The sequence below is a fragment of the Enhydra lutris genome, unplaced genomic scaffold (assembly GCF_002288905.1).
Source record: "Enhydra lutris kenyoni isolate GAN:26980312 unplaced genomic scaffold, ASM228890v2 scaffoldscaffold44, whole genome shotgun sequence".
NCBI classification, from domain to species: Eukaryota; Metazoa; Chordata; class Mammalia; order Carnivora; family Mustelidae; genus Enhydra; species Enhydra lutris.
Window position 1 is genome coordinate 7,458,266 of NW_019154128.1, and position 23,258 is coordinate 7,481,523.

General features: G+C 38.6%; 1 protein-coding gene across 13 annotated transcripts in view; it reads right to left on the minus strand.

Moving 5' to 3' along the window:
* The window catches only part of LOC111155964 (mitogen-activated protein kinase kinase kinase kinase 4), a 188,677-nt gene that overhangs the window by 77,420 nt on the left and 87,999 nt on the right, over positions 1-23,258 (minus strand). For all 13 annotated transcript variants that reach the window (XM_022516452.1, XM_022516447.1, XM_022516449.1 and 10 more), the window contains exons 4-5: positions 1,647-1,772; positions 312-422 (exon numbers count right to left, since the gene is read on the minus strand). In XM_022516452.1, coding sequence (XP_022372160.1) covers positions 312-422; positions 1,647-1,772 — 237 coding nt within the window. The remainder of the gene's footprint in view (positions 1-311; positions 423-1,646; positions 1,773-23,258) is intronic.

Genomic DNA, 23,258 nt, shown 5'->3' on the forward strand with positions numbered 1-23,258 from the left:
CCTGGAGGGTAAATAGGGAAATGCAGAAAAACTATTTTTGTTTAAGTTACTTCTTTAGTGATTCCTTCGATAGCTCAGTTGGTAGAGCGGAGGACTGTAGTGGAAGTTACTTTCTTTAGATACTTATCACAATCAAAACCATGATGCAGCTTCAATAATCAAAGCCAGCAAATTATACAGAGCCCTTGACTGTCATGAAAAGAACAATCTATACAGTTATAACTAATGCAAAGAAATATTTCGGGCTAGGAAAATGAAAATGGAAACACAACACGGTGCACAGGACACCACAGACACACCCTTCTTCTTACCCTTAGGATTTCTCTGGAGATGTAAGCTATCCAGTCTTCCTTGAGTGTATTCCCTTTGGTGTTCTTCACAAGGTCTGTAATGGACCCAGCCCCACAGAACTCCATAACAAGCTACAGGGCAGAAAAGACACATGGTGACTAGCACACCCCAGCAACCAGTGAGAGCATCACCACAATCTATACACACTGGACATTCATCAGAAAGGCAAAGTCTAATTCCTTGTGTCTTTCCTAAAGATCTGGGTACATGATCAGTTTGGAAGCATCCAAATTACTGAGAGCCCATTTCACCATCCAATTTATTCACTGTGTATGTTTGGTCCAGGAGATTAAGGGTTTTTGACACTTTACAGCACATCTCCCAGTGCAGAGATTGTGAAATATTCCTCCTCACTCCCAAGGACACGGGCATGGGAGGACCATTTTGTCCTTAATTAGTACCCAATTATGAGAAATCTGACAGAGATACTCTAACATCTTTTCTCATTTGCTAGCATCCAGATATCCTCTTTCATTCACGATTCTCAAACTATTTTATATTAAGAGAAATGCGATTTTAAGCAGCGCATAATTTTAAAAATACTTTATTTACAATACCTAAATGTTTATATAAAATCAACACAAGTAGGTTTTTTAAATATCCAGAAAATGAACTGAATTGAGCTATTCTAAAATTTTAACTTTGACTGGATTTGGGCAATGAAGATAAAGGTTAAAATTAAGGCAAAATATTGCAAATTTCTTATAATGGCTTTAAAAAATTAGAAAAAATATTTATCTTCCTGCTTTGTAAGTCCAGTACCCTTGGTATAACTAATGTGATAACCATAGCTCTAACAGCATCTCAGTGTCATCATCTTTAGTATAGATGTGACTGAGTAAGAGATAAGATTGAATGTATATTAATTCTAGAAATTTCCCTGGAATTTACTGTTTTCAATTAACTGTTATCATTAATATTATTAATACTGATATGTTTGTCCCTTACTTCCAGGTAGTAAAGAAGATGCATTTATTTGTGCTTCAATATTAATTTCCATAAATAAAGTACTGATTTTTCAAGCTCCTAATTTCCTTGCTATTTGGTTATATTCCTTTTAAAACATGCCATTTTATTCCTGAAACAAAGTTAACTCTTATCCATGCAATGTGAAATCAACATAAAAATAAACATACAGTATACCTTTAACCAAGAAGGGTAAGGATGATAATAGGCACTATGCCCTTTGTCTTTGCTCTTCTCTCCACCCCCCTCCTCCCCTGGAAGGTCCTTAATGTCTTTTGAGTACCACCAAAGAGAAAACCCCTCAAAATGCTTGGGAAACATTTGCCTACCCAGAGTTGGTCATCATGTCCTGGAGGGCTCTTTTTAATGAAAGCACCGTAATAGGTTGCAATATTTCTATGATGAGAATATTTCTTCAACATATTTATCTCCAGTTTGATTTCTTCCTCTTCATCCTTAAGAAAAAATAAAAAATAAAATGTGTGGCTTTTGAATGTCAAGCATGATTTTAACTTCCCCACCCATGGGCAATAATACAAGTTCCCAATCCCTGCAGCAAAGGAGGAAGATACATTCACTTTATCCTGATATCAAGAATTGGGGACTTTAACAGGACTCATTCTTTGAAATGCCTTTAGAAGTTATGCAAGAAATACAGAAGTACAAAAGTTACAGATATACATAAGAAGCAGATGTAGCAGCTTTCCACAAACTATGATACCTGAACCTCAATTTGCTCATCTGGAAAAATGGGAGGAAAAAGAGAACTGGCTGATACTATTTTGACTAATTAAAAGGAAAGGCTGTTTCTTTTCTAAAAAATATTTGTGAATAAAAATCATGTGGCACAGCTATGGCGCAGAAGGTTCACCTGTGACAACCTTGCACAAGAACATTACCTTCTGGTGTGGCCACAGTCAGATTACTGCATACAGACCAGCCCGACAGGCCCAGGATGGATGGCATGCTTAATGAGATCCTCTACCCCAAAGAGAGATTCAGGAGAGTCCAGCGACCCACAGTAATACAACATCACTCAGTGATAGCAGGTTGTTTTAGACTTGGCTCATCCCCCAGCCTCCTGCTTTATTAAAGTTAAGATGAGCAGAAGAAGAAATACAGAGTTTGTGTGAGAAGATCAGAAGGGAGATGAAAGAACAGATGGTGACACAGGTCTGGAAAATAAAAATAAGTTGCCCTTGTGAATGTGGAGGGCTGCCAGTCTCAGCCTTTCTCTCTCATATACCCCTGGGGCAGAACCTGCAACAGCATGGCTGTTGCAGACACATGACACAGCAAGGGCTCTGCCACACGACCTGCAGAGTTCATAAGTAAGATTTATGGCTAGCACGAGAACCAGGGGAAAGCAGAGTTAAAGTGATGAAGAGGAGAGAAGGTGGAAGAAAAGAGAAAACCAGCTCTGGCTAGAAAAGCCACGTTTGAGGAAAGATAAAAATCTTAAAGACATAGGTGATAATCAGATCTCCAGAATTCCCTTTACTACATAACTTTTCAAAAGAAAATAATGGGGACGCCTGGGTGGCTCAGTGGGTTGAGCCACTGCCTTCGGCTCGGGTCATGATCCCGGGGTCCTGGGATCGAGTCCCGCATCGGGCTCTCTGCTCGGCGGGGAGCCTGCTTCCCTCTCTCTCTCTCTCTGCCTGCCTCTGTCTACTGTGATCTCTCTCTGTCAACTAAATAAATAAAATCTTAAAAAAAAAAAAGAAAAAGAAAATAATGACTGGTCCCCTACAATGTCCCCACTTCTCCACATTGGCACGCTCATTCCACTTATAACTGATGTTCTTCCTTCTCCAGGAAGACTTGGGGTTTCTGAGCAGTCAAGGGGCCTGTACGTGGAAGTATAAAAGAAAAAGAGAAGGACCATGCATGTGAAAGCTAGTGCATCCATGTGGACTCACACAGGCTGAAGAAACCTAGTCTTGCAGCCTGGCACCTCCAAAAACCATTCATAAGGACTCACAGACCTAAGTAAGTTTGGTTTGAAAATACTGCTGAGATAAAAGCTACAACAGCATTAATTAGATATTAGTGATGAGACCAAATGAAAAAAGAAAAGGTCTTCTTAAAATAGAACTTTCAGCTGTACACTACCACTTGAATACCACATGTAATAAAACATGGAATCATCTTAGAACAGGGATTCATTCTTAAGATGGTGGCCTCCAGCTTGGTCCTCAGACATAAGTATCAGAATATTACAGCATATTAATAGGTTGTCACGTAACCTTGGCAGACGGTGGCTGCAAATATGAAGCAAAGTAACACAGCCAAATACAGTCTATATAATAGTTTGTATGTACTAATTATCATTCAAACCCTGTATATATGAAAAGACACCACATGGTTATCATTTCAATCTGATTTAAACATGGCCATGTTTAAAGCAGCAATGAAAACTGAGATACTGAATAACTAGGATAACTATCTCAATCCTAAACAAAAGTAGTGTTTAGCCTGACTAACATTACAGAAAACACACTTCTATTTGGGATCTTTCTTCAAAGGAATTTTATACTAAATCATAAAAGAGTGACAATTTTTTTTTTAACTTAAGGCACAAGGAAGTATGCCCCAAACATGACTAGAAAGCCCAATTCACCAAAAGCTTTATCTTGTGCTCTTCCCACACATTCCTATCAGGCGCAGTGTATAATGACCACAACTTGCTGGCACACAGCACATGGAGCCTATTCCCTCCTGAGTCACCACAACTAACCATTCACTCCCAGCAATATCTGGGAGCAGCCCAGGACAACCTTAACGGGACTTGTCAAGACCAACAGATTCCTATCAAAAATTAGCACCTGACTATGGCCATAAACAGGCTCTGGTAGAAAGGCATGTGGTATCACTCCTGGCATAAGGCCTATAGTTAAATATGTTGGGCCCTGAAAAATTAAACACCTCACTTTCCTTCCACTGGACCACGACTAGGTAACTAGAAAGTCAACTAAAGGTTTGATTTTTTTCCCTTTTATCCAAAATCAGTCAACGTACAAATATCTGGGGTCTAAAGACTACAGAAAAGCAAGCAAAAAGAACAATGTTGAACTAAAATGGGGGAAAATTAAAATATTGATTTTAATTTTGTATTTGCAGCCAATCATGCCATGAAGTATGTGCATCTTAGTGGGTTACACGACTCTGCTTTACTGATTCATCCCTAACTACTTCCCTCCACTCCTCATATTGCTAAATTATTCCAAGGGTCATAATTCCATTATGCGCTGCCGGTACGTTCCACTTCTTGACAGAAAACAAATGTTAACTACAATTCTCCCATGAGAAGCTTCCTGAGCAATAATTAAGGATCACAACACATTTTGTTTAGTTTTCGTATTTTCTTTCTTTAGCAACACAAACCTATGTCTTCTAGGATCTGATTTGTTCACCATTCTTTCTAAGAATTAAGAGTTTCCAGAGACACTTAATATTTTCAGAGCCCACGGAGTTGAAATTCTTGAGCATTTCATACATTTAAAAATTGTCACAGGCTTTAAATTCAGTGTTATCCACTGGTGTGAAAGACACTTAATATGCACAATGCTAGATACTTTTGGCAGATTATCACAGCACAATCTATTTCCTTAAGTCCAAGATGTCACTAGATAGAGACACTAAAGTACTTTATGTAATGAAACTCTGATTCACCATCAACCATAAGACATACATTGTAATATTTTTGAAACTGGGCTACATATTAGAAACAATACTATATAAGAACAACTTAAATACAATCAAGTTTGGCAACTCTTTTTTTAATACGACTGAAACATCCAAGTATGATCCGGAAATATAGTAATCAGATTAACGCCACCTGCCAGAGTACTTCTGAGATTTAAGTAGTCAAATCCTGGAAGCATATGAAACTGAACTACCAAAAATATCAAAAGAAACATACTGTCCTCTCAAATTAGTGTTTTAGGAACTATTTATACATACTTTGAACATTCCTTCTCTTGCTTCTATGATTTTAAAAATGACTATTACACATTTTATAAAATAAAAGGATATATAGCACCACTAATTTTCATATTCTAATTAAGAATCCTGCCTTGGAGGAAAAGCATCAGAAATGAATGCAGAATCTGCCACTGGCTCTGAGCCAACTACAACTGGAATCCTAATTATGACTAATGTATATAATACATGTTATCTTTGGAGTGATAATGAACCAATCTCTGAATTCCAATCTCCTTTTGGTCCTTAGTTAAAAACAAGTCTGGTGGTCTCATTCAAACATAAATATGTACCCACCACCAGCACCACCACCATACACCCCATTCAGCCTGAGAAAATACAGTAGAAAACAGAGTCAGTGCAGGCTAGAACTGAAATTTAACAACAACAATCCCATATATGAAAGAAAGTGGACAAAACGACATGACCTAAGTTTATATATCCCATCTCTCTAGGCCAAGTCCAAATGACCTTGCCCTTCTTTCTCTTCTTTAGTAGGGCACAATCATATATAAATTAAAACAAAACTAAACTAGGGGTGCCTGGGTGGCTCAGTGGGTTAAGCTGCTGCCTTCGGCTCAGGTCATGATCTCAGGTCCTGGGATCGAGTCCCGCATCAGGCTCTCTGCTCGGCAGGGAGCCTGCTTCCCTCTCTCTCTCTCTCTCTCTCTGCCTGCCTCTCTGTCTACTTGTGATCTCTCTCTGTCAAATAAATAAATAAAATCTTTAAAAAAAAAAAAAACTAAACTAAACTAAAGGTAACTAGAGAAAGGAGAGGGAACCTTTTGGTAAGAAAGGGAAGGCTCCCTCCTGGTTTTCTCCAATGATGAGGGCAGCTGCTAGGCTCCACTCAGCGATTTAATGCAGCTGATGCCAATTAGCATTTTGGACTCCAACCAGGGGAGCCAACTCTCATAGAAAAGGTCTTTGTTTTCGACTGGAAGAAGACTAGGGAAGGAGTTTTCTGTTGCCTTCCTTGGCCGCTTAGAGGATAGAGGAGGGGGAAGCATCTGAATAGTGGTAATTTTCAAAAGCAGCTATGAATTTGTAAATAAGTCATAGGGCAAACCCTGCCCACTCCACCATTTGAGCACAAAGGAGTACATATTATGACTGTATTTTTTAAATTGACTCCTTAAAATGTTTTTTAAACTGTTACCCAAATTCTCTTTCCTTCCACTGATGGCAGTAATGATATGAGGAGAGACAGGCAGACAACAGAAAAGTTAATTGGGAGGAACCCAGGGGATTGGGAAATATTCTGAATAATCATCTTTTTTCCCAGCATAATTCTTTACAGAATTAGATCTACCCATTAATAGTTGGAACAAAAAAGAAAACGTGATTCATTATTCACTCTATCTTTGCCAGTAGAGAGAGGGCTGAGAAAATGAGATACACAAATATCTGTCAGATTTTGCCATCAAAATGTAAAAATGAATATACACTTAGAATGAAAATACCGATTTTAAAAGATCAGTTTAATCTACTTTTTGTTTTACTAAACTCTTACCAAACCCTCCACTCTGTGACTGTGAACTAGGAGAAAAATGAGAGATTACCTTTCGAAGGCAAGTCCCAATTATACCTGAGAGTATTATTCAGTACCACACCAGCTGAATTAATCAAAATTATTATTATTTTTACTCAGACACACAAAAGGTTATACAACTTAAATTCACTGACAATTCAACCAAACAAAAGTGAACAGACCAATGTAGGCAAAAATTCTGCAACAAAATAAGGTTACAGGATCTGGTTCTGGAGGTCAAAGAAAGGAATGGCACTTTCTTTAAAATTAATCAGCGCACTTCTCCCAAGATCAGTCAGTCCCAGAATTAAAATCCAACAGAAAAATTACAAAATTAATGTAACCAAAATGGACACTTGAGACATCTTACTCAAGAAGAAACACTGTTTTGGGAGCCTAGGTGCCTCATTTGGGTAAGCAACTGCCTTCCGTTCAGGTCATAATCCCAGGGTCCTGGGATTGCTCAGCAGGGAGCCTGCTTCTCCCTCTGCCTGCTAGGCCTGCCACTCCACCTGCTCCTGCTCCTGCTCACGCTCCCTCTCTCTCTCTCTCTCTGACAAAATCTAGAAAGAAAGAAAAAGAAAGGAAGGAAGGAAGGGAGGGAGGAAGACACATACACACTGTTTTGGACCCATTTCAGACAAAAAGACATGCTCTCTAGTTTTGTTACTTAATCAGTGGATGACTTCTGGGACTTCAAAGTCTAAGCGCAATGGCCCCAAAGCCCTTAACCTACTCTGTCTTTTGTGTCTACAGGCACCACAAAGAACTTTTACTAGACACAGCAAAGTACTCACAGAGCCCTCTAGTCTTCTGTCTTCTACAAAGTCTGCCAGGCTACATTACTAGCTGTATTTCAATGAGATACCATCACTGAACTGGTACCTAGAAAGTGTGTGGCAAGGAAGAGAATGAAACAATAGTACCATTTCCCTGGATGGACATGGTGGGTGAGTGATGGGGGACAACTTGAGGCTGTGACAAGATGATGCAGGATGGTGAATACACTTCACTCCATTTTCTTCCCCATCACTCACTCATGAACAGTCTTGGGAGACTGATGCTTCCATGACTGACACCAAGAACCACAAGGAGGCCAAAATATATTTCTGCGATAGCCCCCTACCTAAAAGCTCAACATGGCAAATAAACATGATGCTCTTACTCAAACAAGAAAGTCAAATAAGACAGATCACTATTCCTCTAGGATCTAAATGAAACTAATACAATTTTCCAAAGTTTGCGGTCATCAAAACCAGGAAGCTCTAACAATTGGCATCAAGCTCCAATCTATAAGACATAACACCATCGGTACAAATGCCTTCGGTAATGTTAACTTGAAACAGTTCATGTCAGTACTTAATTTCAGAATCCATCCATTTTCTCCCTCCATGAGGAAAGTAGCTACACACACATAGATACACACATAACAAGAGAAACAAGAGAAAGCAAGAGAGAAAACTCCCATGTGAAAGAAGTCCTTCCTATACCAACTGAAAAAAAACATTCTTATCACCAGAGACAGAGAGTTGAGGCCACGAGAATTCTGATACAAGCAAACCTTGTTAATATATCTCTTATCTTCCTTTAGCTTCCCCATGTATTTTAGTTACTTTTCCACTACTGCCTCTCTATTCAACCTAGTATGAAGGCATTTGGGTTTTGCCATTTCTCTGAGTCTTTCCTTTTCTTGCAACAGCTCCCACTAATATATATGTGATACATACCAATACACTTCTGTTTTTCTCTTGTTAATCTATCTTTTGTTACAGGGGCATTGGTCAATAACCTAGGACAGAAGGAAAGACTTCTTCTTTCTCTATATAATTAAACTTGCAATTTTATTATTAGACCAAAAAAGATCAGTAATCCCAAATGCTCAGAAGACAAATATATCCTTGACATCAACATTTTGCCATTTACAACACAATTAAGTATATTTAGATATTTACATTCATATTTTAAGGAGCAGACACAAAGAAAAAAGAAATGTTATCAAAGTTTATCTCTGGATTATAGATATTTTCTTCTTTGATTTATTTTTTGAAGATTTTTATTTATTTATTTGACAGAGAGAGATAGTGAGAGAGAGAACACAAGCAGAGGGAGTGGTAGAGGGAGAAGTAGGCTTCCCGCTAAGGACTCTGGGATCATGACCTAAGCTGAAGGCAGACACTTAACGACTGAGACACCCAGGTGCCCCTAACTTATTTTTCTATAATTGACAGGTACTATTTTCCTAATTAGAAAAAGAAAAGTTAAGAGAAGAGTTTAGGTTAGAGGAGACAGCTCCATAGGAATTCAAAATGAGTTTGTTTCTTAATCCATTTCCTCCTTTCATACACATACCCTCACACACAGGGAAAAATTAAACTGCAGACTGGAATCACTGGAAGACAGACCTGAAAGGAAGGCCTGAGGACACTACAGATACTCTTCGTCTGGCAAAAGTCAAACCGTGCCACTCCCTAAAGAACATGGCAGTCCTCCCTTTCTTGGGATCACTGGATCCCTGTATTCTAAATGACATGGAAGCAAAAACACATAGTGAGTGTTTATGTGGAGCCTCCCAATTCAGAGCAACTCTTCAAAACTAGAACTCTCACAGAGGGCAAGAAAAAGGACCACTAATCACCCCATGCCTACCCCTGAGGCTGGGGGTGGGGTTGGGGGGGTAGATTTCTGCACAAAAAAAGTAAAATCACCACCACCAGAACACACAAAGTACCTCAAATGGCATCTCCTCTGAAAGGAAACACTGATTTACAGAGATTTACAGATCTCTGATTTACAGAGATCAAAATGCAAATCAGTTACATGTTCAAATAACTTTCTCCAGTGAAGATCCCAAAAGGCCATTCATCAACCCAAACTCCTCTATGAACAAAGAAGGATGTTATCATGTTGGAACCTGCCCAACTCATTCACTCCTACCCAGCAATATAAACTGCTAAATTTTACCATCTACCAAGACCCAAAATGTAGGCTAGGAAGGTGCTAAGTCACTCCTCTTGACAGCCTTTTAGCAAGAACCACATCCCTATGTATGCCCATGGTACCAATGTATCCAATCAGCACATTGAGGGCCCACTTTGTAACAGACACTGTGCAGGCACTGGAAAGAGAGAGACAGCAGAACAGGATGCAGAAATCGAAGGCTACTGACAGAGTCAGAAAAGGGCAACTAACTGTGGTGGAGGGGGAGAAAAGATCTCCTCGGTGCAGGTAGGGCAGATCTTATAGAACTAAGAATGCTGGGAAGCCAGTTTAAAAGAAATCCATGCAGCATGCAGGATGAAGCAACACCACTCACAGGCCAACAAAACTACTTTTAAACTCTCTGAGCCCAGACTAAGTTATCAATAAAACAAAACAAATCCATAAGAAAAATCCAAGAAAACTCCCTCTTCATATCAGACTTAGTATAAACTGGCGACTTCATATCTGAGTTCATCAAAAGTGCTCACTCACTGTGCAAAGATGTTTACACACTGATATATATTCAATAGCTAGGCTTTCTACTGAATACCTAAGCCTGGAGCTACAAACTGACACACAAGAGTACTACAGCCTCTGTTTGCAGAATTAATTAGGTTGATCTGTTTGCCTAACTAAACACAGACACACAGTGGGGGGCAAACAGACTTTAAAATTTAAGGTTCTCTAAGACTTGTAATCTTTAAAAGAGAAACCTCAAAATCAATAGGGAAAAAAAGAAATGTCTCTTGACTTAAGAGTTCAAAGTAAATAAGGGGTTAATTTGGGGCTTGCTATACAGAGCTCAGATCCCCTAGATGGTTAATTTTAACTGAAGACAATGACATCCTTAATTCCTTGGGAGGAAAAAAAATAAAAGCTTAAAGATATATAATTCTGAAGAGCTTTGGGTTTTTAAATGGTATCTGGAACTCTTCAGGTATTATAAAAACAAGTGCCAATCCAGAGAATGACTTCCCCACAAGTGCCAATGCAAGGGCTACTGAGGTTAACTGGTTACATTACATAATTACATATTAATTATGTATATAAACTATAGTATGTATAAATGTATAATATATGATAAATATAAGTAATTTAATATGCACACATTTACTATCTATATAAAGGAAAAACCCCACAGCAGTACTACATAATCTTGCCTCAATATCTTCATTAAAGATGTACAGGAGCTGCGAAGAAATGCATCTCAAACACAGCAATCCTTGTGAGACGTGAATCAAACTAAATTCACTCTGTTTGGGGACGCCTGGGTGGCTCAGTTGGTTGGGTGGCTGCCTTCAGCTCAGGGTATGATCCCAGTGTTCTGGGATCGAGTCCCATATCAGGCTCCTTGCTCAGCAGGGAGCCTGCTTCTCCCTCTGCCTCTGCCTGCCTCTCTGTCTGCCTGTGCTTGCTCTCTCTCTCTCTCTCTCTAACAAATAAATAAATAAAATCTTTAAAAAAATAAATAAATAAAAATAAAAAATAAATTCACTCTGTTTGGCCAAAACCTTCATTGCTGTTTTTGCTACCTATTATACTAAAGAGCCATTTCTTAAACTTAGAATGAAGAAAAATGGCATGGATCCAGTGGCACTGGACCAGGTGTTTATAGATACACACTCAATAAGACAATGATACTTTGAATTCACTGATATCTTCAAGTCTACAGAGAATGCCATCCTGGGCTCCTCCTGAGTCACCTGTGACTTCTATACTGCGTAAGGATACTTGGTATTATTCCATTATGCACCAAATAATTTTCATATAGTTGCAAGAGAAGAGAATTACATTCTTAGACCAGATGTTTTCGGCATGGGCACTGCCAAGCACACATGGAAACCCCACAGCTGTGTCCATCGATCACAGACATGAGGTCACAGTCCAGTTTAGAGATGGGCTGGCAGCTGGCTATCTTCCCTCCATACAAATGAAGCAACAGATGCTGAAGATATTATGTAAACAAATACTAAGACTTAACTACTTCAATGAAGCAACTGAAGGAAGATTTGAATCAAGTATCAATAGAAATACATAGAATCTATCAAAGAAGTTTAAAATACTACATTAGTTTCAAATAGTTATCAGGCTTTTCCTAAGTCATATACTGCTTCTTTTCCCTAATTCCCATTTTCTTTATATTCAGGTAAGTTAAAATAATAAGAATAATAACAAACACATTGTCACTTATGGAACAATGAAAAGGTATTGAGATTAAGTAACCATGTTGTACAGTGGCGATCAGTCCCCACCTTTGGGCCAAGGAGAAAAACAACTAAAAATAAAAAGTGCTTCCAGCCGCACAGTTTTATGAAGTTATTTAAACCAGCCTGTTCTGCAGTATTTTACAATCTAAAGGCTATACTGTCCCAGTGAAGTATACGGAGGGAAGAAGTAACTACTACATGAATATGGAGAGTATTTACGCACTATTAACAAGCTTAAAGGTAGAAATGTATTGTGAGGCAGTGACTTTATGTTTAAGACTGCGTAAGAGTAAAGCACTGATCTAAACTGTTTAGGAGAAATCATCTTAGGATAAATACAAACTTATTTTTAAACTAAATGCAGCTATATAAATAAACACACATGTTCAGCAGGGAGTTCCCTGAGTGATTATCAACAACAAGAAATAGCTTTAATCCACAGAAGACTGGAAACACACCAAAAAGTCATCTATAATAATCTTGTGGGGGGAGGCAGCGGCAAGAGGGAAGAAGGCAAGGGCACTATAAGGAAAAAAGTTTTCCATCTTTCAATTTTCTAGATAGTACATTACTTTTAATGTTAGAGATAGGGCTATTTTATCATTTTGAAAAATAAATTTTTATATATAGGCACATATGTATATATCTAGTATATAAAACTAGAAAAATATACACTAACATGTTAACAGTAATTAAGCCAAGGTGACAAGAATTATGAAATGCTTTCATCTTTTTATTTCTCTATATTTTCTCCCTAGATTATCTACATTTCATAAACTAAAAAACAAAAACAATACTTCAGAAGTCAGTTAAACTTTTTATTTCTACTGTTTTTTCGAGCTATAATTTATATACCACAAATGTATATAATTTATATATAATTTACAATTTACTTTAAAATTGTAACATAATAAATATAACATAAACTTCACTATGAAGATGCATCTTTGATCACAAATGTCACCACCCTCCTATTCCTTTTGTCTCTGGACTGACTAAAGGATAAGGACAGTTACCTTACACACACACACCCTACGAACCACTGTATCATTATAAAACGCTTACACCAACAGAGCAGGACACAATATTACTCTGCTTACTCAAACTATCATAAGGAAGTGCCCTGTTAGTTTATAGAAGGTGAAGGGAAGAGATGAGAAAATGTTGCTTGAACTGTGTGAGGAGTATCACTCCTAAGTAGCAAGTCACACAGAGTAACCAGGTCCAATCACACCACGGTTCTCACAAAGACCCAGAGAGGCTACTGTTTCACCCTGCAGTTTCAGATTTTAATCTCTTCTATCGTAACAGCCTTTTCTTCCTTTCCCCTTTTGATCAAAAACATCTGTGTAATCATTTTCTTCTTTCTAAACAACTTAGGGAAGAACAAATAACCAGGGAATCTTCTTTAGTTCTAGTCTGGGAGGAGGAGGAATCCAGCATCCTCAGTAAGTGAACAAAAGTGAGAGGAGACTGGATGTAGCCCAGGCCCATTAAAAGTGAAGGAGAGACAAAGAAAGTGTCTGTGCATTCTTTTCTTGTAAGAACACCTCCTCTCACTCACTCACTTGTGAGAGTGATCACCAAGGGGGCTCATGGGAAGGTGATTCACCACCAGGAAATACCACATAATGACACATTCCCACATCCTAACAGTTACTACCATTACTGCTACACTTTTGGTTATGAGAGAATGTCACAGCAAACACTTAGTTGTTTTAAACATTCTTGTCCTTTAGAAATGAGGAGTAGACCCCGAGAGATTTCCCACCTAAGATCCATTGAGAGACCAATGTAGGGAAGGAGCTGGGCAGGGCAGGGTGGGGCAAGAACACAGACTTGCTTAGAATTTTGTTTGGTTTCATCTCTCTATCTTCATTTCACCCCAAACCTCCACCAGCTTAAGGGAGGTGGGGAGGACATGCTCCAAATGCAGCAAGGTCAGCAGAAAAGCCCACCAGCCTCACAAACAGGATGAAAATTTGATAACAGTGGGACATCACTACTAAGACTCAGCCAAACAAAAATCCCCAAGGCGTGGTATTTAAAAAAAAAAAAGTCTTTGCTGAAGACTTGTGATAGAGGAAAAATTTCTGTCTCCAGTGAAGACAGGGGTTCTCAAAGAAGTTTCTAAAATAATATTTTATTTCCAGTCATCAAAAGTTAGCATCATTACCCACTCTTTCTCATGACTCTTGCAGTTAAGCAAATAATATTACATCAGTAAAGAAGTTAAATATTTAATCATGCCCAAACATGAGAAATAAAGAAGTGAAGGTGTCCCTATTACATGGACTCAGCATCTCTTTTCTATTAAAGGAGAAGTTCTTACACTGGGTAAATTTCCTTCTATTTCTGCAGCAAGTCAATTCACCACGTATTATGTGCAAGATGGTGCTAGGCTGCATGGCCAGCTCTATGCCCAACTGGAGAGATGTATTCACTTGGAAGCTAGTGAGACACAATAGATTCCTAAAAGAAATGAAAATAAATAAACCATCTCTATATGCAGCAACATGAATGGATCTCACAAACATAATGTTAAGTGAAAGAAGCCAGATATAACAGTACCATATGGTTCCATTTATATCAAGTACAAACACAAGCAAAAATAATCTCTCGTGTTAGAAGTCAGGATACTGGTTATTCTTGGGGGAAGGAATTACTCACTGAAAGGGGGCACCAGAGGCGAGCTGGCAATGTTCTGTTTCTTGATCTAGTTGCTGGTTCATGAGTGGATGTGTTCACTTTGGAAATGCACTGAACTTATAATGTATGCCTTTTTCCATATTCATGTTATACTTCACAAACAGACAAAACAAGTAGACACAATTACCCTTGAGAAATAGCTACTTCCAAGCCTTTTCAAACCTGAAAACACACTGCTACAGCCCAGGGTATATTAAGGAGAAAGAAAAAAGGTATCTGAGAATGTCCAGATAAAAGAAACAAGATAAAGAAAAACTGACATGGATTCAGAGCCCGCAGACACTGTGACAACCATCAGATCGCAGATCACAGCAGCAGTCCGGGTTCAGAGGCAGGTTTCCACCTATCCAGGGCTTGCACTCTGTGTCAGAACGGGAAACCAATTAGCAGCAGTGAGTACGAGGGAGAGGAGCCCGGAGATCAATTTCTTTCACCTTGCCATGGCTTTGAATAGAAGCTGAACAATTATAATGATCCTAAAGATCACTGAAAACCTCTAACACATACTGAATAAATATAATGCCCAAGGTTTAAAGGGACAAATTTGAATCTGTAAAAGTGAACAATTAAACACAAGCTTTGAGGCAGGATTACAGTTATAATATAATCTAGGCTTTGTCATGCCACATCAGCATGTAGAGCTAAAAATCTAGGGGACAGTCTCATCTGTGGCACAGCTGAGCTGTCACGGGGAATAACAGGAAAAGGGCTGCTCTCTCAGGGTCTGCTCTTGTGCCAAAGGACAGCTTTCCTACCTTGGGGCAGAGAGAGCCTAGCTTCCTGCACTGCTTCAAGGCCATGTATGGATTAGTACTGCACCCACAATATTGCAGATGTGGAAGCTAAAAACTTAGGCAACCAACTAGCTATTTCTCTAATCTTGCTTTAGATCATTCCCACTAAAGTCAAAACTCTTCTCTATAGGGTAAGTATAAAAGAATAATTAGAAGACAGGGATTCTGTCACTAGAGATTTCTCACCTTTCTTCTCTCAGGATATGATGCTGAGGGGAGGAGAGAGAGTGAGGTTTCACCAATTAAACAATTAAAGCTTTTCTTCTAAAAGCTCTTTTGTTGTCATAGCAACGTTAAGACACTATATGTTCTTAATGTGGGTTTTCACTGGACATTAACAAGAGTAAGAAAACAAGCAATTCCATAAGTTTTATTATACAGGCATTTTAATTTAGGCTATGAATTTATACTCAGGGCCTATAAAAACAATTTCAACTGGAAAGCAGCTATTGGGATTAAGTTTAGAAAAACATGGCTGGAGGCACTGAGGAGGTCCTTTTAAGGTTATCATTTTAAAAGGTGAAATGTTTCAAACGGAATGGGCACAGGATATTTGAAATCTGTTCTTTCTAATTGTACTGCTTCACCACTTTGCCACATCTCAAAGGGTATCTCAGGATATATAATTAAAAGATTATTAAAAGTTTAATCTTAAAATAGTTTCATAAACAAAAGCATACACGTTCACTCACACACCCATGTAAAACCATTAACCAACTATATACAACTTCTTTAGGCTTTGGGCTCTTCACGTAGAAAAAGAAGGGGCACACTAGTAGATTTCTCATGTGTCCTAGCACTGACATTATTCATTCATTCAACAAACATTCATGAAATGCCTTCTATACATACCAGGCACTGAACTGGTGCTTGGGATGATGTATCACTGAAGGGGAAAAAAAAAAAAAAAGGCAAAGATACTTGCCATGAGGGAGCTTTTATTCCAGGGAGAGAAGGGATGAGTGGAGCGATGATAGAGGCAAGTGATGTACACCAAGCAGAATAAATAGACCAGTTATACACTGTGCTATGAAAATGAAAAACCAACAATAAGGTAAGGGCATTAGGGGTCAGAAGGTGCCACTGGGCATGAGGGTGAGGGAGTAGGCCATACGTATAGTCATGAAGGTCATTCTGCAGGAGGCATCAACAGTAAATGGGAGGTCTTCAGGCAGGAGCTCCCTGGCAGGTGGAGGAAGAAAGAGCAGACCTGTGTAGCTGGAGGAGGGCAAAGGGGGAGTAGGAGAGGTCTGAGACAGAACAGGGCAGGAGTCCTATCTGGTAAAGTACTGTCAGCCACTGAAAAGAGCCTGAGTTTTCACTCTGAGTTCAGGAAGGAAAACAATGAAAGATTCCGATCAGACTTTGTTTGTAAAGGATCACTAGGCTTCTATGCTGAGAAAAGAGGGGTGTACAGGTTGGTGGTAGTAGTAGTAGAGGCTATAGTGGGAAGGGTCAGATCTGAGTGATATGTGTGTGATCTACGTGTGACAGTTCCTTAAAGACTGACAGACTATTACAGTTTGTTATGAGTTTCAAATATACAAAAGTAGAGAAAACAGTGTAACAGACTCTCCTATACCTATAATCCACATTCCATATTTGTCCATCAATGGCCAAGATTATTTTGACATAAACCGGCTACTGTTTGGAGGAAGGGAACACTATAAGATTTCCTAACAAATGAGATGAGTGTTAATGACAGGAAGAGTAGTCACCAAGCACTCCAAGGCTTTTTTGGCCCAAGCAAATATAAGGCTGGGGATGCCACCAAATGAGAAAGGGAAAGGCTGCAGGTGAAACAGGTTTATGGGCCAAAGACTAGGAACTCACAGGACATACACTGAGTTTGGGCTATTGGACACCCTGTTAGAGATGCCGAAAAGGCAAGTGATAAACAAATGTAGAGTTCAGAAGAGTCTGGTCCCAGGACCTGAGAACACTATCCCTAGAAAGTTCGCTTGCAAGAGTGGCCCTTGGATTTCAGGAGGGTTTCCACCACTCCTAGAACTGGTAAGAGTGGCTCACTGCTCCTACCTAGATGGTTTGAACAAACAACGTGGTTTATTGCTGAACACCCACTTTCCTGCTGGGAGTCTGAAATTTTTGGTACATGTCAGGTAGATGTGTTTATGTGACCAGCTCCAAATGAAAAATCTGGGTACTGAGTCTCTAATGAGCTGCTCTGGCAGACAACACTTCACAAGTATTTTGACAACTTATTGCTGGAAGAATTAAGCACGTCCTTTATGACTCTAATGGGACAGGACTCTCGGAAGGTTGTATGCCTGGTTTCCTTCGGACTTCATCCCATGTTCCTTTCCCTTTGCTAATTTTGCTCTGTATTCTTCCATTATACTATAAATCACAGCTGAGGATAAAACTGTATGTTGAATCCTGTGTACTCTTAGTGAATCACCAAACCTGAATGGTCTTAAAAACCTCCAATACACATCTTTTCCAATAAATTTGCTGGGAATGGAAACAGGAAGGGAAATATCAAGATGGAAAACAAAATTTTGCACTTACAGCTCTAAAATTTATTTAAAAACAAAAAAAGCTGGTGGGAGGGAAGAAGATATTTTTAAAAGAACAGGGCCCATATTTAAAAACTAGCAATTTGGGTTATGCAGAATTTGCTGGGTGACTGTTTTATTCAACTATTGACTTAGAAAAATGCCTTGGATTCATGAAGCAATGGAATTAAACTAAGAAAGTGCAGAAGCTGCCTGGAGAGGGAGTGCTCATTAATGATTAAAAAGAGCATCCATTCACAGCAAGTTTTGTTTTACCAGAAGATCAAGAATAGCTCCTTCTAGAGCATAATTAACTTTCTATTCCATCCCAGATCTGAGAATTGTAGGTATTAAAAAGATTAAGTTTTCAGTTATGGCTTCAATGAATGAATTAATACAACTTCATGAACAGCATTAAAGAACAAAACAAAACAAAACCCCCCTGCAAACCGTAGTTGACATTTGGCATTTCTAGTCCCAAATGAACCAAAACTACACCTGACCAAAGCGATTAGTACTTTGTTATATATTTGGTAAGAATGAATGGTACTCTTCTCTATTTCTTTTTAATATTTAAAACTATCCCACAAAGCAACAGAGAAAAACATATGATTACAGAGTACAGTAATACAATAAAAGTATACTAGGACATACCTTTATTAGAGCTGCCTCTAATTAATTAAAGGAAATCTACGTATATTTTATGTCAATGACCAAAACACTTTTGGATATTCTCCTTTAAGGTGCCAGGACAGTTTTGAGAAACAGCAAAGTAAGCTAAGCATCCCCATGTGAAGGGTTCTGTCATAAGCCTGGAAGGGCCACAAGAACCCTAAGAGTTAGCTCTCTAAAGAGTTTCTAATCTAGTACAGAATAACAGAAGCATGAAATGAATGTATAGCAACTGTTCTCTAGGTGGTCATTAGAACAGCACTAGAAAATTGCTCGTAGGGCCAGGCCAGCAAAAGTAGTTGCCAAGGACCAAAAAGTAATGCCCCTAACCAGAAGGGACAAAGAAGCCACCTGATGCAGAAGTCTTCAGGGATATAAGACACAGAAAGGAAGAAGGAGGCCACCTGGGAAAGGTCATGACCTCGACAAAAGTCGAGGAATAACAAGTCTTCCGCAAAAGTGATGAGTTATCTTAGTATCTTTAACGAGAAGGAAACAAAGAAAACCTCATTTACTGTGTAAAAAAATATGCTAGACACTTTAAATCTATTATATAATTTTAATTCTGACAAAAACCTATGAAGTAGGAATTATTATTCCATCTCACAGATGAGGAATCTGAAGCTTCATTAAATGTAATTCTAGGCACTAGTCTAACAAAGAGTATTACTACTGTTTGGGGGTAAAAGCCAGGATAGAACTATTAAGTAAAGAGGCTGACTTTCTAGAGGGTTCATAAGCTATAAATTCACCTTGAAAAATATTTATAGGCCTCAAATTTGCATTCAAAGGAAAGGGAGAAAAAAGATCATTTTTATTAGTTCAGTGACAATTCTAAAAGCAAAACCCAAAAATGTACTGTGTCTCCTTCTAACCACTAATAATTTTAAAGGACTCTTATTTTCTTTCCTGAAAGAAATTTAAGTGTGAAATTTCAGTGTGAAGAGCAGATCCTACTAATCCGTGATTATTTTTACTATTTTTTATTACAAAGATTGAGAATGCTATAAAACAGGATATTTTCAAAGTCCTCTATGGTAACAATATATTACTATAATTTTCTCAGACAATGAAAACAATACTGTATATCCATTATAAGCTTCGCCAAGTGTCCACCAAAAATCAACCATCCTATACAATTCATCAAAGATCTCAGTTCCTACAACTTACAAGGCACTGCAACTTGTTATATGCTACTATGTTAGAACCCAACTACAGAGAACCACTATACTATGCTCCTAATGTGAACTAGGAGGTATCATGGTATAATGAAAGGAAGACTGGGATGCTACTTTGGCAACAAGCTATGAAACTCTGGGCAGACTGCCTTTCTGCATATAAATTGTCATCATCCATAAGCAAAATGAAGCCTTTTCAACATGAAAAACAAAAATGTCTGAAGTATATAGCTACTCTTCCTTTGCTTATTTACTTATTAAATAGTAAGAACAGAAGAACATTTATATTATGTAAAATCCAGTAAAATTCTTAAGTTAAAATGAATTAATAAAAAATATAATTATTCTATTAATCCAAAATAGAGATATATTCTATCTCTGCCAAACAAACAAACCAACCCTAATCCTTTAAAATAATTCACTATCATATCACCAGCAGCATAGTTACTTTTAAAACACTTTAACAGGTACCTATTTCTTGAGAAGTTCAACCTTCACCCTTCATATTACTTAGAGAAAGAAGGATAGATGGATTCAGAAGAAAGAGGAGCAAGCTTTACAATCAGAAAAGCTTGGAAACAAGTCCCAGCCTTTTGTTCATTCTTTCTAAAAAGAGAGATGATGCTCTCTGTCTCAAAGTCTGCTGTGTGAATTCAAGCAAGTGCCTGTACCATACCCTATGTGATGGCTGGCACAAGTCCTTAAAAATACATATTAGTTCACTTCATGCACTCTACACTTGCCCAGCCAGTAGATCTTCTTCATCACTTTAGATGAATTCTAGTATCTAATAAATTTTTTATAAAAAGGAAATATTAGAAATAGCATAATCCTTACCCTGACTCATCTGTATAAGGTCATATATTTATCTTATGCTATACCAGGTATTCTCAATTGGAGTGGTATCATCCCCCTCCCCAACAGGGAAGAAAAATGGGTTTGGGAGGTGGAGGAAAAAAACATCACTTTTTATGTATAGCGCGAAAGATATACATACAGTACATGAACAGATACACAGACATTTTAAAATTTTATAAGGAGTGATTAGGAAAAAATATCTTCAAAGGCTTCTTAGGGAGCTGATAATGAAAATAAGGCTGAGAAATACTGCTATATTTTTTGAGGATACAGCAGAATTACCAGTTCTCAAAGTGAGTCATAATTTTTAATTAAAATAAATCAAAATTAAATCAATTTAAGAGTTTTTCTTCAAGGACTTGTACCAATATTAAATAATAACAAGAAGAAGAAGAGGTACACTTTGTACAACTTGTGATCTTTATCTATAAAAAAAAACTAAGGAAAACGTTCCAAATTAGGAATTGCAATCTAAGATTAAGATCACTTAAATTAAGTTAGAAGTTATCAAAGGTAAAAAATGCCAGAGAGGAAATTTGGCATCCCAGTTTCTCTCTTGGTAGCAAAGAGAGAGAAGGTAGTTTGTGGTTTTTTGTTTTTTTTTTTCTTTAAATGGGGGGTGCCTGGGTGGCTCAGTCCTCTGCCTTCGGCTTGGGTCATGATCCCAGGGTCCTGGGATCAAGCCTCGCATCTGGCTCTCTCCTCAGCAGGGAGCCTGCTTCCTCCCCTCTCTCTCTCTGCCTGCCTCTCTGCCTACTTGTGATCTCTGTCAAATAAATAAAAATCTTAAAAAAAAAAGAAAAGAAAAGAAAGAAAGAAAAGAAAGGTAAAAAAAAACAGAAACAAACAAACAAACAAAAAAACCCCAGAAACCAAAGAAAGAAAGACTATCTGAGGCAGGGGTCGGGGGAAGCGGAGGAGGACACACAACTGCCATCAAAGCTGACAGCTGCACATGGTCTCAAGGATACACAACCAGCTTCTCCTGACAGCCTTCAATGATGCTACAGTGAGTGGGCCAGAGCCATGGACAGGCACTTGCTGGACAAAGTGTCAGCAGATGCCTGAAATGGAAGAGGCCAGTACCAAGCTATAAGGCCTGCAGCATTTAACTGGACTCCAAAGAATAATAGGATGGAACAATAGGTCACACAATCCACAGAGATCTCTCCCCCCTTTCCTTTTGTTCTTATTTTTAGTCTAGACAAGAAAAGCACATTCATTACATTTTGCTCCCCTTCAACTGAAAAGAGATGAAACTGTGAAGCCTGACAGGGCCTTGCTTTGTCACTAGAGTAAGACTGTTCTGCTCCCTACCATCAAAGCATGAACTCCTTAAGAACAAGAAATTTGTCCCCCTCCTCTGCCATGGACCTAGCTCAGATGGTGCTCAAACACTACTCTACCAGATGTGATCTATACTGCTTAGCATTGGGCCTCTCTGTGGCTCCTGCCTCTTCAATCTGATGATGGGCAGAGGCTAGGTTTTTACTAACTGTTCCAGGCAAGGACATGTTTTTACATAACTTTTATTCTTACAATCCTAGGAACATAGTGCAAGGAATATGAAGGGTACTCAATAAAATGTGCTGGCTGGCTTCCTGCACCCCAACGAGCATCGGGCCTAGCATCTTCCTTTCCTCCAAGGAATATGCCATGATTACCAACCACAAAGATTTTGATCCTAAGACTAAAAAAAAAAGTCTGCTCTGGCTGATCTGCTAAAAACAAACTTTAGAAAGGAGAAAATTGGTCAAGACTAATCCAATCTTTACGGTCCAGATCAAATCTACTTAGAACCTAATGTTTTAAACTGTTAACACTTTCAAAGGCTCATCAATGGAGAATTAAAGATCTGGATTCTAATCCCTGTAATCTAACTGGCAATGTATTCCTGCACAAAAGGTGCCAGTGTCTCTGAGCTAGAATTCTTCACTCGTAGCTATGAGGCTTTTTTCCCTAAGGTTCCATTAAAATAGGGGTTTTTAAACTTGAAGGTACAGCAGAGTCCCCAGGAGGACTTGTTATAACCCAGACTGCTGGGCCCTAGACCCAATCCAGAATTCCTGATGCAGCAGTCTGGGTGGAACCTGAGACACTGCATTTCTAACAAGTTCCCAGGTATTCACTGGTGCAGGTCCAGAAACTATACTTTGAGAATCTACTACTTTAACCCCATCCCATGCCAGAAGGGCCAAGTGGAGGAAAGACTATGGGACTGGTCAGAAGACTGGAGTGGAACGCTCTATTCTGTGGTGATGAACTGCAGTAAAACATCATTCCACAGAGCACCACTTCATCGCAGTTTGACATGAAACACCGTATACTAAGTTTGCCTTTGTTCTCTCTGCAACACCCCAAGAAATGTTTAGCCCTACGTAGCCCAAAGCAATGACAAATACAAATCAGGGCACTGAAACTGCATGGCAGTACTTGGGTGTGAGGTGGTCCATTATCCAGATGATCTAGACTAAGCTTTTTAAAAACTGTTTACCATATCTTTTTATACAGTT